General features: G+C 39.5%; 1 protein-coding gene across 3 annotated transcripts in view; it reads left to right on the plus strand.

Annotated features, from left to right (window-relative positions):
• Positions 1 to 22490, plus strand: part of ccdc88c (coiled-coil domain containing 88C) — a 64813-nt gene that overhangs the window by 13764 nt on the left and 28559 nt on the right. For all 3 annotated transcript variants that reach the window (XR_006106506.1, XM_042500373.1, XM_042500374.1), the window contains exons 4-14: positions 10696 to 10765; positions 11477 to 11535; positions 13836 to 13919; positions 17053 to 17196; positions 18009 to 18241; positions 18832 to 18913; positions 20579 to 20737; positions 21033 to 21179; positions 21592 to 21742; positions 21849 to 22030; positions 22196 to 22333. Coding sequence is in view for 2 of the 3 variants with exons in the window: in XM_042500373.1 (XP_042356307.1) it covers positions 10696 to 10765; positions 11477 to 11535; positions 13836 to 13919; positions 17053 to 17196; positions 18009 to 18241; positions 18832 to 18913; positions 20579 to 20737; positions 21033 to 21179; positions 21592 to 21742; positions 21849 to 22030; positions 22196 to 22333 (1449 nt within the window). In the remaining variant the exon portion in view is untranslated. The remainder of the gene's footprint in view (positions 1 to 10695; positions 10766 to 11476; positions 11536 to 13835; positions 13920 to 17052; positions 17197 to 18008; positions 18242 to 18831; positions 18914 to 20578; positions 20738 to 21032; positions 21180 to 21591; positions 21743 to 21848; positions 22031 to 22195; positions 22334 to 22490) is intronic.

A 22490-nucleotide genomic window follows, 5' to 3' on the forward strand; every position in this document is an offset into this window, starting at 1 on the left:
TTTGCTTTCAAAAGAAGATTTGGATAAGGTCATGTTTGACATCACTGTAAACAGAAAACCTTACAAAGCAGCAAATCCTTACTGTCTAGAGATGCTGGAAGTAGTTTGGCATTTTTCTTTAAAAAAAAAACCAAAACACACAATTACATAATTACCAAAATTGATGTCAATTAATTTTCTGTTAACTGAACCATTGATTTTTATTTACTATTGGTTTTAGCTCTGCTTCATGGTATACTTGCTCCTTACCACTTTATGCAGTGCTCATTATAATAGGGTACACATGGAAGTTTTAATAGCGTGAGAATGAATGTTGAGCAGTGTATAAATGTGATCATCTTTATGTTCTCATGTGGACTTTTTTGTCACACAAGAGCGCAACTCACAACACGTTAATGAGTGAAAACAAACTTCATTTTACACTAAAACAGACATATGGTAGTGATGGGGGAAGAGACATTGAGATGGTACAATGACAGACTAAATGACAGAAATGTGTTGTTGGAAAGAGCAGATGCTTGTTTATCTGTATGTATGTCAGATTACAGTTATTTACAGGCTGTAAATGAAGAGCAATACAAGCCACCTCTTAATCACCTCAAAATAAAACTTGCATGAGGAACTTTTGCAACTGTACTCACTGGAGAAGTAGCTCTAATGTTGGTGTAAAAAGAAAAAATCAAAAATGCAGACATTACTGTCAGTCAGTAGTAGCCGCATTTACACTGTCTGTTTAAGGCGGGAATATCACGCCGTTATGCCTACTCATGTATGTAGCGTCCGATAGCAGAATGATGGAGCGGATTGGTCTCGCCTCTGAGCCGGAACAGGAGGTAGTAACAGCGCTGAAATGAGGTCTGTTTGAAACATAAAGCTAGAAATACCTGACCATGGGCGGCACGAGTGTGACGTTTTGATGATGTGTTTATAAATGTGTGAGACTCACCTCAGGAGACTTAAAAAGCAGCTGTTAACATAGCGACTAATTCAATGAAGATCAACAGCCATGTATACTGGAAAAACACTGAGGTTCAGGAACACCTTATTCTCCAAGCAGAGTACGAGATCAACCGCCACATAACAGAGACAGTAAATGACTGTTATTGGCATGTTATGCCTTTGTTATTGTTTAGAAAGCGCTGCCGATGTGTATGTCACATGTCAAGCAAGAGGCGGATGCTCGCGTGTTAAGCGTCAAGCCTGTTGGCCTCTTTTGACTCTGGGATGCAGCGTATAATCACACACTGGATGCTGCTATTGGTTGGTTCTTGGTTAAAATGCAGGGGCTGTATAAAGGGGGGACTTCATTATGGCCCTATAGCACTATCTCGATGTAAAAAGCAGCTAGTGACACACTGATTAGAAGAGCCAGGAAGGACATGAATTGTTTCAAAACATTTTTTTTTACCCATGCAGTTTGAGCACAGAGTTGAATACCCTGATCGTGTGTGATTGTGACAGACTCTTGCATTTAGAAGCGTGGAGCTCTGGCTCTTGTGAAAGACATTTTTATTGTTGTGTAGTAACTTAAGCAGAACTCTCCCTTGCTCTCTTTATCACCCGCTCTAACTTTACTCCTCCTTGGTTACCGTGGGAACTGCAGAACAAAGCCTTGAGCCTACATGGGATGTTTTGAACTCCATATCCTCTGGCCTACTTCGTACGCACACAAGCACGCACCCCCTGGCCGGGGCGGATTGTAATATTCAGTGTGTGTGAACTGGTGCATGTGTCTGACTGTGTTTGTGTGTGAATGTGTGTGTGTGCTGACCCTGGTCAAACTCGTCAGCAATGTTTTATTGCCCCACCTAACTGCCAGCCACTGTCAGGAATGACTGCTGTTTTTGTGTGTGTGTGTGCGTGCGTGCTGGAGGGGCGAGGCTGCATCATGAAAGTACTTACTTACTGAAACAGAGTAGTGTTAACAGGGTTTCCCACACATTCATTTATTTGTGGTAGCCCACCATGAATAAAACATCTGCCAGTTTTCCAGCAGTTTTCCATTTTTGGAGCTAGATCGTCATTAGGGGCACCGTTGGCATATGGTATATACTGATTATTTATAGCACAGAGCCTACTCTGGGCACAGACGGGGCAGCAGAATATCATGCATGTTTAAAAGTGAAATTTAACATTTCCTTCTGCTGGGTAGAAAAGTTTTGCATTCACTCACAAACAGCTGCTTCTCTTGTCCATCGATCTGATCTGATCAGTCGTGAACAGATCCACAGACAAACTGCTGCTGAACCTATGGAGAGCTCTGCTTTCACTGTGCTGTTGCCTCTTTGCTTCGCTGGCTACTTTCACACATATATTTCTTCCACTGTCAACCCAAAAAACCCCATTGTAGCCGATAGTATTGTTTGATTAATAAACATGAATGCTGTGGCAGTCACTGCCAGTTAGCCTACAAGCTAACCAGCTAACAATCAGCGTACACACAAAAAGCTGCGTTGCACTCGTCTCACATGACCAGACCAATCTCTCAACATTTTGTTAAAGTGCTGTGTCAGTGTATGAGAAAGCAGAAAGTGAAACTACCGCAAGCAGCAGTGGTGCGGAGAATGAAGGTCACAATCAGAATTTCTCAATGAGGGAGAAAGAGGAGATTTGTTTCTTTCCTCTTCCCAATTTTTAAAAAAACTTTTATATATGGGGAAAACCATATAATAATATATATATAATATATAATAATAGTATAGCAGAGTATTTTTACATATGTGTCGGAGGGGGACTTAAATGTGTGGGTTTATGTGGTCATCCCCAGCCCTTCTGACTAGTAGAGGAGAACAACTCGGGGTCAGAGACAGAGTGCTAATGTTCTCTTTGTCAACAGAAAAAAAACCAAAGAACAGAGAGGAAAGAAGGAGTTACTGGGGAGGGAGGAATGAGCCTTCACTTGTCTCCCTGCTTTTGTCAGTCTCTCTTAGAAAGCTCTCTCCGCCCTCTTAAACAGTTTGCTGCCTACCAGTAGAACTGCACACTGTAACACACTGATTCTCAAGAAACTGCCATTCAGCCTGTAAAGACTGATGCAAATGGTGATGGCTGTTTCCCTGCATATCCAGCAAGCTTTTAAAATGAAGCATTTACATTAGCTTGAAGCAAGATACTGGTTCCTAAATATATATTTAAAATAAAACTCGTCTTAAAGGAACTAAGTAGTTTTTGTTTTTCAGACACCAGGATGTCATGCAGCATTTTACAGGAGGGTCTTGTTCAGTGCTCCTAAATGTTACTGGTTGACCTCGGCCAAGGATGATATTGTTTTTGCTCCCTTATGTGTGCCAGTCAGCATAATATCTTCACTTAGACAGAGAATTACAGATTTGCGCATAACTTAAGTGATATTTTTGAAATCTTAATAAAACATAATTGCAAGATGACTACTCTCACAATGTTATGCAACTTCTCCTCTCACGATACCATTCCAAGAAGCATGGCAATGGATGTTCAAAACATTAGCAGCTTTATTTCTATTGCAGCCACCACACTAGCCGTCATTATTTCCAATCAAAGGCGAACGTGGCCTCAGCAATGAACGAATTAGATTTTGGTGGTCAAAGGTCAAGGTCACTATGACCTGGTCTGTTTCATACTTACGCCTTGAGGGAAGTTTTTCAAATTTGGCGCAAATGTTCACCTAAACTTAACAATGAACTTACTAGATTTGGGTGGTCAAAGGTCAAGGTAACTGTGACCTTGATTCTGTTAAATTTTCATGAACACAATACCTCAAGAACACTCTTGAGGGAATTTCTTTCGACTCAAGAACGACCTGATTAGAATTTGGTGATCAAAGATCACTGTGACCTCACAAAACATGTTTTCGGCCATAGCTCAAGGATTCATTTTCTAATCATGACAAAACTTAACACAAATGTCTGATAGAATATAATGATAAAGTGATGACATTTTATATCCAAAAGGTCAAAGGTCAACTTCACTGTGAAGTCATAATGTTCTGCAAAATCACTTTTCTGTTGAATTGTAGACACTAATCTTGGGTGTCCACCTGGAAAGTTTGCTGATTGTAGAAGCATGGATGTTCTCACAGACATGGCTGTACTGTTAGTTCAACTGGACTGGTGCACGGAGGCAAACAACTGCCAGGCGGCAGTTCTAGTTTAAAATAAAATGATCATGTATCTGACCCAAAAACAATATTCTCAGTAAAATCAGCGTTGATTTTCATTGCTGAGTCGTCGCTATGGATCAGAATCTCTCAGGAGGAGAGGAGCAGGGTTTTAATTTGGATTTGAAAGTGGTGAGAAAGTTGTTGAACACGGAACCTGGATGCTCAGTTAAAGTCAGATCTGCAGTTATGCCACCATTTTATTGATCTGGGATTAGAAATGTGAGCCCAGTGTGTTAGTGGGCCACGGATTTAGGCCCAGTGAGCATGCGTGTGTGTGTTTAAATGGGTCATGTAGCAGGCTGTATTGATCCCTTGTCAGTTTTAAGTGTTAGATCCTGCTGGTGATGTTGCTGCGGGAGAATATCTATAGATCTGAGCTATCACTAGTATACACACACGCGCTCACACACACACACACACACACACACACACATATTTAAAGTCAAACAGTGCTTTTATGTGAGACATTGACATTTGTATTTTTCACAGTCTTAGTATTTAATTTGTAGTGCTTGCACAAAAATGTAGAATATATACAACATTTCTATACAATGCAGGTCCAGATGGTGTTATGGAGTGTAAGTCAATCTGTCCTATGTATAATTAACAACCAGCTAGTTAGCATTGACCTTAGCCATGGCATTAACACCATAATCTTTTTTTCCCGGATGGAAACGCTAACCTAAACACTCCATAATTGCCTCAGAGTCATTTAAATGTAGCAGAGTAAACAGTCAACTATGTTACAGCTTGTTGGACTCTGCAGATGAAGTATTTTTTAAGTTCAATGCAGTTGATAGGAAATGTCTCATTCATGTCTTCAGATATTCTCATTTTGAAGTTAGTTGTGAAATTCTATAGTATGCAGTAGGGGAGGGGGATATATCAAATATACTCAAGGTATCGCTATTTGTTCCACGTGGGATATGTAAAATGACTTGATTGTGTACATTGACTAGAAATTGTCATGTTTTTTTAAGCCACTGGCGCTTTGGTTCTCTTGCACTTTGGTTCTTCACCTCTCATGGACACACACATATACGCACACAAAACAGGGCTTTTGCAGAGCTCCAGACTGACTATTTAGTCACATTTTCTACTGCGATTAGCAAATTCTATTAACAAATGAAGTGGAGAGCTGTTAGTTTGTTTCCAGCTTACAGAGAACAAATCATCAAGTGCAATAGCGCTGCCCTAACAGTCTTACTCAATGAGTGGTAGTGGCTGTTGTGTAAGCAGGTGAGGCGTGTGTTTATAATGAAAAATGATAATAACTGACTCTTGATCATAACCAACTTAGGCTTAGTTTTAGCATGACATTATATTGTAGCTTTGATAGATACGAGTTCAGTCAAGTCTGAAAGTGTGGAGCTGAACCTGACAAGCTTTCAAATGAATCAGCCCTTTAATTTTAACATAACAACATGGCTTTTTTCCTGGTATCACCAGTGTAATATTCGGGGCCACACATTAGATGTCCCCCCTCTGCTAGTATGAATCTAAGATGCTGTTAATCTAATCTGGACTGGAAAACCAACATGTTACGCAGATCGTCATTTCACTTGCTCTTCAAGAGTATATTTAGTGTTTAGTTAATTCTCCATGAAAGAAACAAAAAGTTATTGGCAAAGCTTCCAGACGGATGATGTGTTTCAGCCGAGTTCCTGCTGTGCCTCAAAGACATCTGGTAGCCAGCTTACATGTTTTATTCACACCATGCAGTGTGTGTGTGTGTTTGTGTGTGTGTGTGTGTGTGTGTGTGTAAGACAGAGAGGCTGGTTGGATCTCTCATTACCTCCTGGTGAATAGGCCAGTGTAACATTATCTGTAGGTATTGCAGTACCTCTACACTCTGTACCTCAAAGCTGTCCCTGCAGCTCAGTTGTGACGGTGCTGTAAGCTGATGCTTGTGCGTTTATTTGCCTGGTTAGCAGGTGACACTCTAGACCTGAGCTGCATATCTCATCAAATTCTGCCAGTGACCAAATGTACACTAGGACATTAAAGGGGCAGTTCACCCCAGAATAAAGAACAACATTATTTTCTTACCTGTATTGCTATTTATCAGTCTGGATAGTTTTGGTGTGAGCTGCAGAGTGTTGGAGATATTGTAGAGATGTCTGCCTTCTCTCTGATACAATTGAACCAGGTGGCACTCGGCTTGTGGTGCTCAAGTCAAAGAAAAAAATACATTTGAAAAACTCAACAGGAGTGTCTCTTTCCGGAAATCATGACTCGGTTACTCAAGATAATCCACAGACCTCGTTGTCCGCAGTTTCAAGTAGGAACTATTTTCTCTCTACCGAACTACAACCACCAACGTATCATCGTGCAGAAGGTAGAGTTTATCTATTGCCAACTCACCGAGCACCACTAAGCTAGCTAACCTTACAGCTCAGCCGAGGAGGACGACATTAATGTTTACATACACGCTGTCACGAGCCTCTTATCCATGAGTAGATGCACGCTTTCTTCTGCAGGGTGATTCGGTTAGCGGATGTAGTTCGGTAGACAGAAAACAGTTCCTACATCGTATTACTTACACTGATAAATAGCTCTACAGATAAAAGGTAAAATTTGTATTTTTGATTTTGTAAAATGTGAATGAGTTTTTCCAGTTAATATTTATTATGAGAGCAGCACTGACTCAGATATGAATTTTGATATCTTTTCCTTTTGTGAGAAGATGCACGTGAGACTGAGCACAGGTGTGTGCTTTGAAGTGTATTATTCCAGCCAGCCCTTCCCTGCTGACAGTCACTTCCCTCATCCCAAAACACACACATACGCACACAGGCACACACACACACACACACACACATACACACACACACACACACACACACACACACACACACACACACACACTTCCCTTCTCCTCAGCCAGGGGTCACAAGCATGTCTCCTTTGTCTCCCATGTGTCCTTTCTGTACACCTAATGTCTTCCGATGTGACCTTATTCCCTTGTCATGTTTCCTCATCTCCAAACAGCTTGTTTTGGCAGTCAAATGACATGTTTTGATAAAAACACTGCACCCTTGTCCCCCCGCCTGGTCTCTGCGATTACATTTGATTAAAGTTTTTTCGGTTTCAAACATACACTGATCAAAACTGAAGTCACACATTGAAACTCTGCACACCATCAACAAAACAGAAGTATATGTGGAACAAACTGTGAGACATTATTTATTGCTTTCACAACTGTTTTCTCATTCACACTCCACCACCAGCTAAACAATATGTATTTGCTATACATTTTTCAAAAGCTAATGCACCATTTATAAAAACAGATAAAAAAAATCAAAAAAGAATGAAGGCAAATTTCATCCATTTTTGCTGGACCCAAATTTAAATATATATAGACTGTTAGCAGAACATTTTCAATAAAATGAAATTACACTGAACAGAAATTTTATATGCAACATTTTTGTTTTTGCTCCCATTTTACACAAGTTTAATTTTTAGATTCAAGATTTTTTTTCATGCTCTCAGTAGATATATTTCTCTCTTTTTTTTGGTCGTAAATTTGTGTTGACGTAATTGATTACATGAATACGTCGATTCACATAACCTGCGTCACTGCGTCACATCGTTTCACTTAGCGTGCCTCATGAGAGCGTGAGCAGCGCTAAGCGTGTTGTTTTTTGTTTCAGTGCTCATGTTATCAAGTTAGCACGTGCACACTGCTCGCCTGAGCAGCGCTTGTCAGGCGCGTCTGAGCTGCGTGTCAGCTGCAGCACATCTAGAGAAACGGTGGCTTGCCGTTTTTTTTGTTGACTCTGTACTGCAGTTTAAAGTCTCTCAGAGAGATTAGGAAATACAAAGATGTTTGTTTTACCTCAACTTTCTTGCTTCCCTTTCAAAACAAAAGCTATCTGACTGCGTCTCTGTAGACAGAATGCCATCAGTTGCTGATACAGTGCATTTTATTTTGAAATATTTACAGGACGGGGTTGTCAGCGGTGCAGGAGCTTGTATAACACCATAAATGAGAGGAATATGTGCTTATAAATATGAAAATACAGCACTCATATCAGCAGGCAGCGATATGCCTTAGGGCCCAGTTAAGACTGGACTATTTTGATGCAGAAATAATGTACTAATTCTAATTATTTAGTTAAGTTATAGTGTTATTTAAATTGCGCTAATTTTACAGTAAGATGTTTTGTTGGACTGCTAGATTTGAGGTTTTTAACTGTAACAAAGAGCAACTGTTATTTTGCTGTTGGATTGCTAAATGTAGATTGTGCTACATTTGTTTTACTTGAATGGAACAAGCGACAAGAGACTTTGTATCAGACTGTAAAACACAGATTACCAGTTAGGACTGGGCTATGTTTTGTTGGGGAATAATGCCCTGCAGTGTATGACAAGTTTTAAAATGTTATTTTTGGTAAATTCATTGTTATATTAATGGAGTAATAAAAAAATAATAGTTAGATCAATTAAAAAAAATAATCGATAGATTAATCGTTAAAAAAAATAATCGTTAGGTGCAGCCCTAATTATGAGTGACACGAGTGTGTTCGAAACTGTTCCCTTTAACAGAAATAGTGCAATATAGTGTGTTTGCTTTTTGTAGTGTTCAAATTCTCAGTGATTCATTTCATCCACTATATAGCGCACCATAAAATACCCACAATGCACAACAAAGTAGAGTGTACATAGGATGAACCCTACATTTTACTCTGCTATACAAAAATGCAGTGTGAGCTACGAGCAAGCCAAGTAGCTTGTAAACTAAATAGGTTGAGGACTATTACAGCTTGTGTGCAGGACGCAGGACCACAACTGACAAAACCACACTTCTACATCATCACACATAAATACATAAATACCCGGTATATTTGGTGACGCAGTGACATTCAAATAATCACAGTGAAGTGTCCGAAATCTTGTTTGGTTATTCCCTATATACATCACCATTTAATGTCTGTTTTCTGGATAAGAGGTGTTACCAGTTTTATGGCGAAACAAGTTTATTTTGAGTGAGTTTTGGAGGTAAGATGTTGGCTGAAATGCATGCTGCTAATGCATGTTTTTGAAACAGTTTCTCCTGTTTTCGTTCATGCTCATTAAAAAACTATCACAAGCGCTTATAAGAAAATATTTTAGATGTTTGTCTCAAATTTGTCTCTGCCTGTCTGGACAATCAGGTGTGTTTTGGGAGACAGGAGAGGATATTCTGGAATGGAAAGCATTCCCTCCTAGTGGGCTGTGTCTTTCCTGACTCACACACACTCACATACACACACACACACACACACACACACTATCGACAGCAGGGTGTTTCCTGTTTGCTGTTCGCCTACACACACGTGCACGAACACGCACGCACACACACGCACACACGTGGGAGCACAAAGTCTGGGTCAGCTGGCGGTTGGACTTTGATTCATTTCTACAGAAAATGTTTTGATCGCAGCTGAGCAGCTAAAAATAAGACCTGCAGCCTGCAGACTGTTTATGTCACCACACAGCTATAAACAAGCTGCTGTTAGAGGAGCAACTACTAGTTATGATACTCAGCATCACTTATATTTATGTATTCTTATGTGCTCAGTATTATTGCTGAGTGACTTTTGGAAAGTATAGCGTTAAACCATCCAAACAGTCGGGAGAGTCCTGTAAAGAATTTTTTTAAAAACATTTTAAAATTATTATTAAAAACCAAAGTGATGCCTTACCATGACGTGACAATAAATTTCAAGGAAATATAACTATTAATCTAAATTCATGTTTATGTTGTATATAATAGTTAAGTTTAGTTAAAGTTATTTAACTAAAGTTATTGCAACCTAAAAATGACAAGTTAAATTAAATTAATCTCTCTAAGTTGTATCAACTTCAGTAAACCAAGTTGACTGTACCAAGCACTGTACTGTTCTGCTGGTTGCAAACTAGTAATTTTTTTTAATTTTTATTAAGCATGTTAACAAAACAGAACTGGCAGATCTCCTAACTTCATTATTGACAAAATCCTTTTTGTTATGATCAACACAATTCAGACTTGATTTACTGAAGGTGCTAAAACGGTTATTTCACCGGTCACTTTTAAACAACTTCACAAAATTAAGTAAGTACAGTTCAATTTCAAGTAAACTTAACACATATATTATATAAATATGGTTCAGTATGCAGCTGGCAGACTACCAAAAGAGAGCACAGTAAACTCAGCTCACTGAAGTTGCTATAACCGAGAGAGATTGATTTAATAGAACTTATTTGTAAGTTGCAATCACATAAAAATATTTAATACATATAACAGAATTTTAGGTAAATTTAACAATCAGATATAAAGTAAACATAAATTAAGATTTATGGTAAATTCACTTCCCTTTTTTAAGGCAATGGATTTTTCTATATTTCTTTAAGTTATTAATTTAAAATCTAGCATCTCTTAGTCTTCAAAATTATTTTTTGTGCCTGCAGTGCTTGTTAGTAACACTACACAGTTTTTACAGTTATTATCATAACCATAAAACTGACAATATATTTGTTCTTTTTCTCTATGTCCCTCTAACTCCCCTTCAACCTCATCTTCTTCTCTGCTACAGGAGAGCTTACAGCAGTTGATAGTTATGCCCCTGCCCAACATCCTCTGCATCGCCAAGGATCCGCTGTCAGGTAACACACACATCACACACCTGATTACTAATGCAGTCCTACCTTTTGTCTGAGCTTTGATGGAAATGCATAATACACACATGTATCTTTCTATGGAGCATTGCAAAAGACCCACTCATGACCACAGTGTATGTTGGGATGGTCCTCCTTAACCTCTTGTTAAGGTGGCTACCATCCTATTTATTACATTTACCACAGTTGTGAGTATTTATTCCCTGTTCTCAGTTTCCAAGGCCTCCTTGGAGCTAGTGTAAAAAATGTGTGTATGTGCTGTATGTTTCTTTTGTTTGAATTCTGTTAACCTGCTGTTAGTGTTATTAGCCATATTAGGCTCATGATAAGTTGAGTAAATGCTCTGTTTATGTTTGTTTTAGATAGTATTGAACTTAACTTTTCACTCACATTTTTGATTTTTGATAATTTTGGTTGTGGTCGTGCATATGTAATACATTTTAGCAAGGTTGTTTATTTTTGTTTAATCTGTGAATTTCCAGCACATTTTGTACAAGCACATTTTGTGTGCAGAGGGATACGAGTGTGTATATATTATATATATTAAAATGGGTCCTAATGATTAAACGGGAAAAGCCCCCCCCCCTCCGCCCTATGCCCCATTACTGCTTGTCATATTTGTATTTTTCTCTTTAAAATTTAGAATGTCAGTGTGTATTCTGATCTACAGCATGTTTGTGTTTTGTTTTTTTTTTTCAGCAAAGAGCATGGAGGAGCTGAAAAGACTTTTGTTGCTGATACTTGGCTGTGCTGTCCAGGTAACACACACATTCTCTCACACACACACACACACACACACACTCTCACGCCCAAAACACAAGAGCAGCTTGACTGTACCACCCAGTGTGTGAGCAGGAAGTGTGTTAGTGTGTGTTTAGTTTTGCATGTCTGAGCACAGCCGTTCATTGTGCCTGCTGATAACCTGCAGGGTGGGACTGCAGGATCATAATGCTCATGGAGTTACTCCAATGCTTTATTCACTGTAATCTCCTTTACAATTATGGCACTACACAGTGAACATGTTGAGCATGAGTCGGCATGGTTTGACTGTTCGGGAGCCTCGCTTCAGGGCACTATAACTACACAGATGTTACTGTATGAGAAAGGAAATATTTGTATAAGTTATTAAGATAACCCTTTAAAAGCTGGAGTGACATCACTTTTCTTATGCTGCTTTCAGACATCTTTGTCAATTATTTAAACCTTTGGACTCTGAGCAAATTGTATGGCAAAAAGGCAATTAGGAACTTGGTAAGAAATGTTCCACAGATTGCAAGAAGCTGGTAGATTGAAAAAAGAATTTTCAAAAAGCTCGAGAAAAAAATATAATTACAGATATAAAACTCATGTACAAAATCTTTTTTTTAACTACTTTTTACAGTTCATTTCTTTCTTTGTTTTTAAAAATGCCTTTTTTTAAAAATGATTTTTTAAATGAAATTACAACTAATTTTCTTGTGCTCATGACCTTTCTTTTGGGCGGGTCATTCCCTTCTTACGATGCACACTGCCTTCCTCCCATGTTTTGTTGAAGGGCATTCCCTTGTTTGATTGATTTTAAAACTTTCTTTAAATAATTTCTAATAAATAAATATGTTCTTGTACTTTTAACTTTTTTTTCTTTACCTTTCTCAGTTTCTTTGAGCCCTGATAAAATTTGTGCAATTTCTTTCAAAAACATGGCAAAAAGGCAATGGCAACTTGGTAAGAAATGTTATATAATAATATATATATAATATAATATAATATAATTTCCTTCTTTGTATGTTTTTCTTTTAAATTTCTGTTTTTTCTTTTTCTTTTTTCTTTTAAACTTATTTAAAAATAATTTTCAGCTTATTTTCTTGTGCTTTTAACTTTTTTTGGTTCAAATTATTGGGTCATTTCTTCTTTCGTTGCTCATTGCATTCTTCCCATGATTTTCAGAGAAATCAAACCTGTTTGCTCAGGTGTCCAAGGCTTAACAGGTCCGGGATTGTAAACCACCAAATTTTGAAATCTATTTTGAAATCTGTTCTCTTCATTTTCGTTAAGTAGTATAGTATGAGCCAGATATGGCAAGGTAAGAGTTAATTGTGTTACCTGAAATTAAAAAGGAGGGGCTATTCATGTGGGAGGTCGGGGCGCAGGTTGTTTTTCTGTCAGCTCTTTGTTGTCTCTCGTTTCCACCTCCTCCAAAAACTCTGAACCCCATGGCTCTTTTTATTCATCTTGCTGTTTCTTATTTAGCTATTTTTGCACGTGACTATTCTGTTTCCCCCCTTCATCGCTTCCTCCTTCCTAATTTCCCTCTCTTTCAGTCTTCCCTGCTTTTGTCTCCCTCTCTACCTGTACTGGTTCTACTGGTTCCAGGGAAAGGGCCGCGAGGGAGGAAAGAGGGGGGGGGGGGGGGGGGGGGGGTGAAGCCACATGAAAATGTTGCTGATGTGCACAATAGCACTTTTCCACCCCACGGGGGTCAGATCCACATTTCCCAAACTTTATGTATTATTCAACATACTACATTTCCCATAGTCCTGTTCTTCTAGGCATTAACCCTTGCAAATCTGAGCAAATTGGCTTGATTTCTTTCAAAAATATGGCAAGAAGGCAATGAGCAACGAAAGAAGAAATGCAAGAATTTGCAAAAAAAAAGCACAAGAAAATTAGCTGAAAATTCTTAAGAAAAAAGTTTTTTAAAAAAAGAAATAAACCCATCCCACCTAATTAATGAGAAAATGACCTTGAAAAAGTAGTTAACATTTTTTAATAATTTTGTAAAATAATTTAATATCTGTAATTATAATAATTATATATATTTTCCTTCTTCCCCTTAGCCTTTACATTTTTTTTAAATCTTCTAATTTCTTGTTATCTGTGAAACATTTCTTATGAAGTTGCCAGTTGCCTTTTTGCCATGTTTTTGAAAGAAATAGCACCGATTTCACCGATAATACTATTTAAATGTATTAACATTCCTAATTTCCTGCTCTTGTGTGTGTGTGTGTGTGTGTGTGTGTGTGTGTGTGTGTGTGTGTGTGTGTGTGTGTGTGTGTGTGTGCGCGTGTGTGTGTGTCAGTGTGAGCGTAAAGAGGAGATGATAGAGAAGATCAAGCTGCTGGACATTGAGACGCAGGCTGCCATCGTCTCTCACATCCAGGAGGTCAGTAGAGCACAATGCGAGCTCGTGACAAGAATACAACAGTGATGAATGCAGATCACAAGCTCAGATATTTGTCATGCTGTTTTCACAACCTCACAAAAATCTTCACGGAACTTAAATTATTAAGATTAGCAGAAAATCAGCAGATGGAGTTTGCTCAGTTGTCATGGGACCTAAATACCTACAAACTACAAACTAACAGGTGGTTATTTGTGGGGGCAGACCTGTACCTGTTCAGATATGGTCTGTTGAGTCAGTTGAATGTCCACTCTGAGTTTTTTCTGGTTGTTATCTGGCTCTGAGGGCAGGAGCATAAAACTCTGTAAAGTCATGACTAAACCTTTGTGAATGCACAAAGCCATAAAATATGCAAAGGCATTCTTTCTCATCAAAAATATGAAGCAGTGCTTACATAAATCTGTTTAGATAGTGCTAAAGGGCCAGACACACCAGCTGACATCAGAGAACTAGCAGTGATGAAGCAGACTGAAAATGCTGCTCTCCTCACATCGCCTATGTCTCTGCCAAAAAGTTGGTGATAAACACATCACAAAGACTACGAGCACGGAGGTTATTTGTATTTATCATTCAAAAGAGGACACCACAAACTATTTTGATGCAAGTTAACTAGTTAGCAAATTAACACTACAATCTAATATTGAAATAACAAAGCATGTTTACCATGCGGCAGTAAAAAACAACATGAACCATCAGGAAATGTTTCTGCTAAAGAGCTCAATGGCTAAGAAAAACAATCTGACTTTTTATAACAAGTTTGTTATTGATCGTTGTTTTCGATCTTACTCCCTCTGGACTTTGGCTCTTTGTTTACTTTCCTCACTTCCGTTCCTCTTCTCACATGTTGAAATGAACAGCCAATCAGAAGCCCGTTTTAAACAGAGATCACGCCATACACAGTCCCTCCTTCATGCCTCCTTTGCAGTTTTACATGGAACCAAATGACGGCAGCATCAGTGTGTGATTTTAAATAAGATGTTAGCATTGTGGAACCAAAAGAGGCGCGTTGGGCGTGACATGTAACACAATAGTGTCAGACTCTAGTGTGACATGTAACTTGCAGTGCTTTATAAACAATAACAATGACATGACAATCACAGTCATTTACTGTCTGTTATATGGCAACTGATCTCGTCCTCTGCTCAGAGAAGCTCCTGAGGCCATGTCCACATGGAGACAGAATCGATCTATGTCATTTTTGTTTTAAAGCAGTTTTCTATAAACACGGAATCGTCTCAAGGAATATTTGTGTACACACATATTGGTGGAGTTAGCACAAGTGGGATAAGGGAGAGGTGGGGCTATGGCGTCATCGGTTCAGGAAAGATTCATATGGGTTGTAAACATGTAAATGCAAGGGTGGTGTCTTCAGATTTGTCCACTCTGGGGCCCGGTTTCAATAATCAGTGTAATCGGCCTCCTAAAACACTGGTTCTGTGTGGACGAAACATCCACACAATAAAAAAATTTATTTTGCGGATACACCTAAACTCGTCTCCGTATGGACATGGCCTGTATCGTATTGTTTTCCCAGTTTGTGGACGCTGTCTTTCTTCTTTGTGTTAACAGCTGATTGCTATCAGTTGCTTTTTAAGTCTCCTAGGGTCACAAACATAACACATGGTCAATACATTACACTCGTCCTGACCATGGTCACGTCCTGCCTGCTGTCCTGCCTCTACAGATACTGTATCGGTGCTGTAACTACCTTCCCAGGTGGCTTAGAGGCAAGACGCTCGTACCTTGTATTAGGGGTCTGCAGATTAACGGCATGAGCGATTACTGGAGCTGATATTTGGCATTTTGCTTTCATCTGTATCTGCATTTTATTTTAATGATTGCCGATAAAATATATTAATTAAAAAGTGCAGAGGAAGTGTCAGCATGAGAGGAACTTATACTTTATAAAACCTCAGGGAGCTATTTTCATTTATGCATTTTTATTTTAATTTTCGCTGAACTTTATAAAAAAAAAGTTGCCTGGAAGCTCTATATAATGTTTCAGTTTTGATTAATCATTTGCTAAAAGCATTTAAACAAAGCTTGGTGTTGGAGTTTGTTATATTCCAAATTCTGCATATTGACATAAAGATTTTCATTTTTATTGTAAATGCATATTGGTTCCAAATATTAGTTATCGGTCTCATTAACTACTAATTATCAGTTTCGACCCAGAAAAACCAATATCACTCGACCCCTATGTTGTATACAGAACAGCGAGGCAGCACAATGGCAGAATATTCCTGTCATGAACAGGCAGTGTAAGAGGGGCTAGAATGATTAATTCCTGAAGGGGCTCAGCCGTCTCTGATGCCCGTTCAACATGCTAAATCACCTGGGAAAAAAATGCATTGCAAAGACTAAGACAACAGACGCTCACTGATGGCCCGACAATGACCGTTGGGTCGACTTCATCTTGGTGTGTCAGGGCCTAAAAATGACTTGCATTGATTTATCTCAACTTAGCATGAACCATGTCCAAAATCAGCTGACATCACAGAACAATAACCGCTTGGTCATCAGCTTTCCAGTTTAAAGGCTTTGGTTCTGCATATGATGTTTATTATTGCTTCGTCCTATTTTCAGACAGCTCGCTTAATTTGCTTCAGTCCTGCCGTATCAGGTCAAACCCTTCGCCTCTGAGACAGGATATTATCTGCTTAATGACTCAGGTGATGAGGCCTTGCTGATGATGCTAGCATGCTGGTTACCCTCTGACCCCATAGACACTTTGAAGAGTCTGATATTACTTACTGTATGGAAACTGTGTTCTATGTTCAAACTAAGAACTTTACTGTTTTAAGTTCCTGTTAAGATCCTGATGTTTCCAAAAGTGTCAAACTAGTTAAGCAAAATTACAACAGTCATGAGTGTAAAAAAATGTTCAGTGTAATCAAACCATGCAGCTGTAAAAAGGGTTGTAGAATTCTTACCAATAAATATGATAAAATGTTAGAATAAGCTCAGTGTCCTGTATGTGCAAGGAGGAAGGCACTATGTACTATGTTTTTGCATACAGCTTAACTTATCCTGGATTTGTCAACATGATTTTGTGTGTGTGTGTGTGTGTGTGTGTGTGTGTGTGTGTGTGTGTGTGTGTGTGTGTCTGTTGCAGGTGACCCATAACCAGTTAAATGTTCTGGACCTGTCCTGGCTGGAGGAAGGATCAGAGCTCCCAAACGAAGAGCTGGAACCTCTGTCCCGCAACATGGCGGCGTCGCTACAGCAACTGATCGACCAGAGAGACAAAGCCAGTGAGGTACAAAGACCAGTTTCCCACACATTCATTCATTTGTGGCGGCTTGCCACGACTTTGCTTTCACTCACCTCTGCAGCAGCTGCTCTTCCTCCATTGGTCTGATCAACTTTCAATGAATGGAATGATCGACTATGCACCTGCTACTAAAACTTCACAAGCTTCAGTTGAGGAAAAATCGACTCTTGGAAGAGCTCCTCATGTGCTGCATTCACAGACTTGCAAAAACCACTGAATTTAGAGAGGGGACGGCACAGAATAGATGTTCAAAACATCAGCAGCTTCTATTGCAGCCGCTGCGCTAGCCATCATTATTTCTAAATGAATGCAACGTAGGCGTGTTATGTGAGCGATAATGGAAAGGCATGCTCCTTACATGGGAGCGACCACACGTGAGGGATTTCTGGGAGGTGATAGCCCATGATTTAACAAGGAATGTGGATTCAAAACCTCCAGATGATCCACTCAACTTTTGAGGAGTTATGCAATGCAACAGCACCTCTTGTAGCAACTCTTTGTTGTACGTCATGTCATCTCTAAAAGTGAAAGTAAGTTTTTTCTTTGCACATTTGCAAAATATGGCTTTTTTGAATCGCCTGAAATCCCACCTCATGTGAGCACTTTTTTGTGACAATTTTTCCATTAGCCATATTTCATGTTAGCAGTTTCAATTTGCACAATTTGAGGGTCAGTGGAAACCTGCCCATTAAAACATTTATGCTGGAAAATTGGTCACATTTGAAGAAGAAAGTTGTCAAAAGTCTGCTGTAACAGTATTTCAGTGGCCATTTAGCAAAAACATTTCTTTTTTTCAGGTGATTGTGGATCTGACCCAGGAGAGGGACTACCTGTCCAGTCAGCAGCCCCGGGAAGGCTGCAGGAATCTGGGCATGAGCAGCCCTGAGCGTGGGCAGAGCGCTGGAGGCGTGGGAGTCAATAACGGTGGACCAGCTGTGACTGTGTCCTGGCTCACCAAAGAAGAGAAGCAGCATCTGTCTGTGGAGCTTGCCGATACCAAAGCTAAGCTCCGCAGATACAGACAGGAGCTGTGAGTCTGTCCCCACTCAGTCACACAAAAAGTCAAAAACTGGATGTCGGTTACAGACTATCAAATCATTGTAAACTGCTGTATTATTTTCACATTAACATTCAATCATACTCATAATTCAGTCAGATCGTCTTCCCATGTGGCTGAAATAGTAGCTCTCTGAGCACTGCTGCACATCAGAGCCCTGAGTGTTTCTGTGGGGTTCACTGGTTGAAGTCTGAGCTGTGGTGATCCGGGCAGCAGCTGGAAGTCATTATACATCCAGCATAGCTTATTATGCTGTCTGCTTCTGATAGATATACAATGTAATCACACAGGGAATCCATCTATTTGCAGATAAACTCCACGCTCCATCTTTACACACAGCAGCTGAAGTCATTCTGTCTGCATTCTTTTACTGACCTCTATTACAGACCTACAATAGGACACGTCTCCTGCATGTCTCTCCAGTTAACTGTTAGCTGTCAATCTTTTCAATTGCTATCAAATTATCCACACATTACCAGGGTGTAGGGCTGATTATATAACATGACACATTATAAAAAAAATATGGACACTGAACTGTTATTTATGTGTGTGTATGTTTGCAGGGAGGAGAAGACGGAGCAGCTGATGGATTCAAAACATGAAGTGGAGCGGCTGGATCAGGAGTTACAGAAACAGAAACAGGAGGTCAGGACGTGTTTAGAACCAGCAGTGTCAGATCTGTGTCACCAGAGGAAAATGATGAAGTTAAAAACAAACAGTAGAAAAGCAGTTTAAACTGATAAGTTACTGTATAACGCTGGGGATACACTACACGTTTTATTTGGATTCTATACCAGCATTTATGAGTGAGTTGTATTAGGAATAGAAGGATCATGTTTTTGAGTTTTTTGATGCTAATTCTGTGTCTGATTAAGTGTTTTATTGCCTACATTGCACACTTTATCTAAATCAGACCTATATGGAAGTTTAATTACTGTGATCAGTAAGTTTGGACCAGGTCTAAACTGGTTTTCTCTTGCCCATATTGCCCAAATATGGTCACTTGTGGCTCCAAAAATCCAAGATGGTGACGACTGCAATGCCAAACTTATCTTTATTTAATCAAATGCATTAATTTATTTGTTCCACCTCCCTACTCCAGGGACTACGAGCGGAATATAGCAGCTTTGCTAAAACCTGGTGCAAGGCATCCCTCCTTGTTTTATATGAGGTTAATGCTTTATGGTGCACTGTCCCTGTCTAAATACAATTACATTACACGACAAACTCGATGCTTAAAGTTGGGAGTCCACATCACCCATTGCTAACTGTAATGTCACAGTTTCCAATGGGTGATATCCACTACTTTATTTTCTATGATACACGAGCAGTTTGGATAATTTTTTCCGTCATCGTGAGGTGGCTGTGTCTCAGGTGTTAGAGCAGGTCGTCCTTTTATCAAAAAGGTTTGTGGTCCGATCCCCTGCTCCTCCAGTCCACATGTCAAAGTATCCTTGGGCAAGATGCTGAACCCCAAATTGCAAATGGCTGCTCCATCAGTGTGTGAATATGTATGAATGATTACAAACTCAGTAGCAGGTGGCATCTTGCACCACCAGTGTATGAATGTGTATATGAACATGATTTATAGTTTGAAAGTGCTTAAAGTGGTTGAACGACTAAGTAAGCACTGTGCAAGTGCAGGTCCATATAGCCTCCAGAATAATAGCATTTTTTTTTAAAAAGGCTTTTGTTCCTCATTAAGACAAAGCAGCTCTGCTCAGTTCACGTGCTAAATGAGATTGTCAATGTGATCATCATCAAGTCAAACAGCTGGCTGCTGTTTATTGATTTGTCTGGTCTACTTTGACAGGAAACAGGCCTGAAGCTCAGCAGGTTACAAAACACTTAACACCAGAAAATTGAATATAGTTCATACAGTTTATATAGTTCCATCATAACACTATACAGGGAATGTCATCATAATAGTTTTATTAATTGGTAAAGTAAACAAGGGTTCATTCACATAATTTTTTTAAACTAAAAAGCTAAATTTGTTTTGTAAAAGTTTTCATTTCAGTTCAGTTCAACTTTACTGTCAGTGTATTATGTATTCTAGAAATCAATCCAATAATGCAGATCTAAAGTCTGCATTATTGACAGTTTTTTCTAAGGTTCCATTAATCCAATCCAATACTGGGAATGCGTTTTTGTTTTTTCTGCTCCTGTCCAATGTGTAATGCATAATGATCTGCATTGTGTCTGTCTGTCATGTGATATCTAATGTTCTAAATGTGATACTTGAAAAAATTATTTAAACAAATTAAATTAGGGGAAAATGATATTAGTGTTTGTGTGTGTGTGATTTAGAACCAGTCGCTGTCTTGTGAGGCTCGTTCAGTCAGAGTGTACCGGGACGAGGTGGACTCACTGAGGGAGAAAGCGGCCCGGGTGGACCGCCTGGAGACAGAACTGACCAGATGCAAAGAGAAACTCAATGATGTTCACTTCTACAAGACCAGAGTGGAGGTACCAACACAGCTTCACTCTACAGTTTACCTTCAGATTCAGAGCTGTACACTAGTGTCTGTAGATACTATGAGACAGTATGTCCTGTATTCAATCTGTGAAGGTTTTGATACAGACTTTGATTTACATGGACACGTAATACAAAACCTTATTTCTACTTTGCATGGATATGCTCAGTGCTATTGAAATGCACAAACCTTTAAGCAGATGCAGACGACATGAATACACTATGAAGCCAGACTCACTCAGCAGCTGGCACTGGCAGTCCACTCACTCTGTGTGCGTCTTCATTCAGGAGCTTCGTGAGGACAACATGACTCTCCTGGAGACAAAGGTGCTGTTGGAGGAGCAGCTGTCAGCCTCCAGGGGGCGCTGTGATAAGCTGCACACGTTGGAGAAAGACAACCTGCTACTTCGAGCTAAAATACACGACCTGGAGATGGTATGACACCAGGCCATTATCATTCATTTATCAGTCAAAATACCATGTATGGAATTTTTCAAAGACTTTCCACATGAAAATGAAACAGAATGGTTTTTAACATATTTAGAAGTAACAGGGTTTTTTCCAGAATATTGCATACATACATGTAATTGCCAGTTTTTTGCTGTTGATTAGAACGAATTATGACGGTACACTATTGGCCTGATTAAAACTTTGTTCAACCAGCATTACATCTATGCTCCTCTTTTTTTTAATGGAAAAATATATTTTAAAAAGTAAATATACATACCTACATTAACCCCCATATATATTTCTGTAACAATAACATGTATGTCGTACAGTAAAATACTGTAAGGTTTGCTAAGTGTGTGTGTGTGTGTGTGTAAATGTGTGTGTGTTTGTTATGCAGGAGAGGGACAATGAGCGTCGGAGGTTAGAGGAGCTGGTGGAGGAGAACATGCTGCTGGAGATCGGACAGAAACAGAGTATGAACGAGTCAGCTCATCTGGGTTGGGAGCTGGAGCAGCTGACCAAGAACCATGACAACACTAACACAGAGAGTAAGACACACACTGTTTTTCTACTCTGTTATACCCTGTTCTGTGTGTGTGTCCAAAAATGTTCCCTTTATTTTGTCCAAACCAGAAGTATTTTTCTCTGCTGCAGCTCGTAAGTCATTGGTCCACGAGCTGAACGAGTGTGTTTCCAGCCGAGTGTTGAAGCTGGAGAAGGAGAACCGAGAGCTCCAGGCCTCCATAGAAAGACTGAAAGAGGAGAACCACCTCTTGCAGGAGCAGCAGCTCCACACCCAGGAGCTGGACAGGGAGAACCAAGGCCTCAGCAAGAAGGTAGGACGCCTAAAGATCGAAGAAAAGAAAAGAACAGATTTTTTTTATTGTCTGTTTGTTACAGGCACTGGCTCTCCTGCCTGTTAAACACCACTTTGTCCCTAGACTTACACAAGAGGGTCGTAACACTGTTGTTATGTGAATTAAAACTTGTTTGTTTGTTAGTTGGACCGTCTGCAGGGTTTACTGGACCAGGAGAGACTGACCAATCAGGACATGGAGTCTCTAGGAGAGGAAATATTGAAGGAAAAACAGTGTCTGGAGAGAGAACTGCACACTCTGAGGGCAGAGAAAGACAGACAGGTAGTTCACACACACAGACACACACAGACACACACACACACACACACACACACTCACACACTCACTCACTCTCTCTCTGGTTATGGCTAAATTGTATGTCGACACTTTAGCCGACACAAGTGGCCTACACCGTTATGCGTTTTTATATGTGTGCAGT

Source organism: Plectropomus leopardus, chromosome 14 (genome assembly GCF_008729295.1).
Source record: "Plectropomus leopardus isolate mb chromosome 14, YSFRI_Pleo_2.0, whole genome shotgun sequence".
Taxonomy (NCBI): Eukaryota; Metazoa; Chordata; class Actinopteri; order Perciformes; family Serranidae; genus Plectropomus; species Plectropomus leopardus.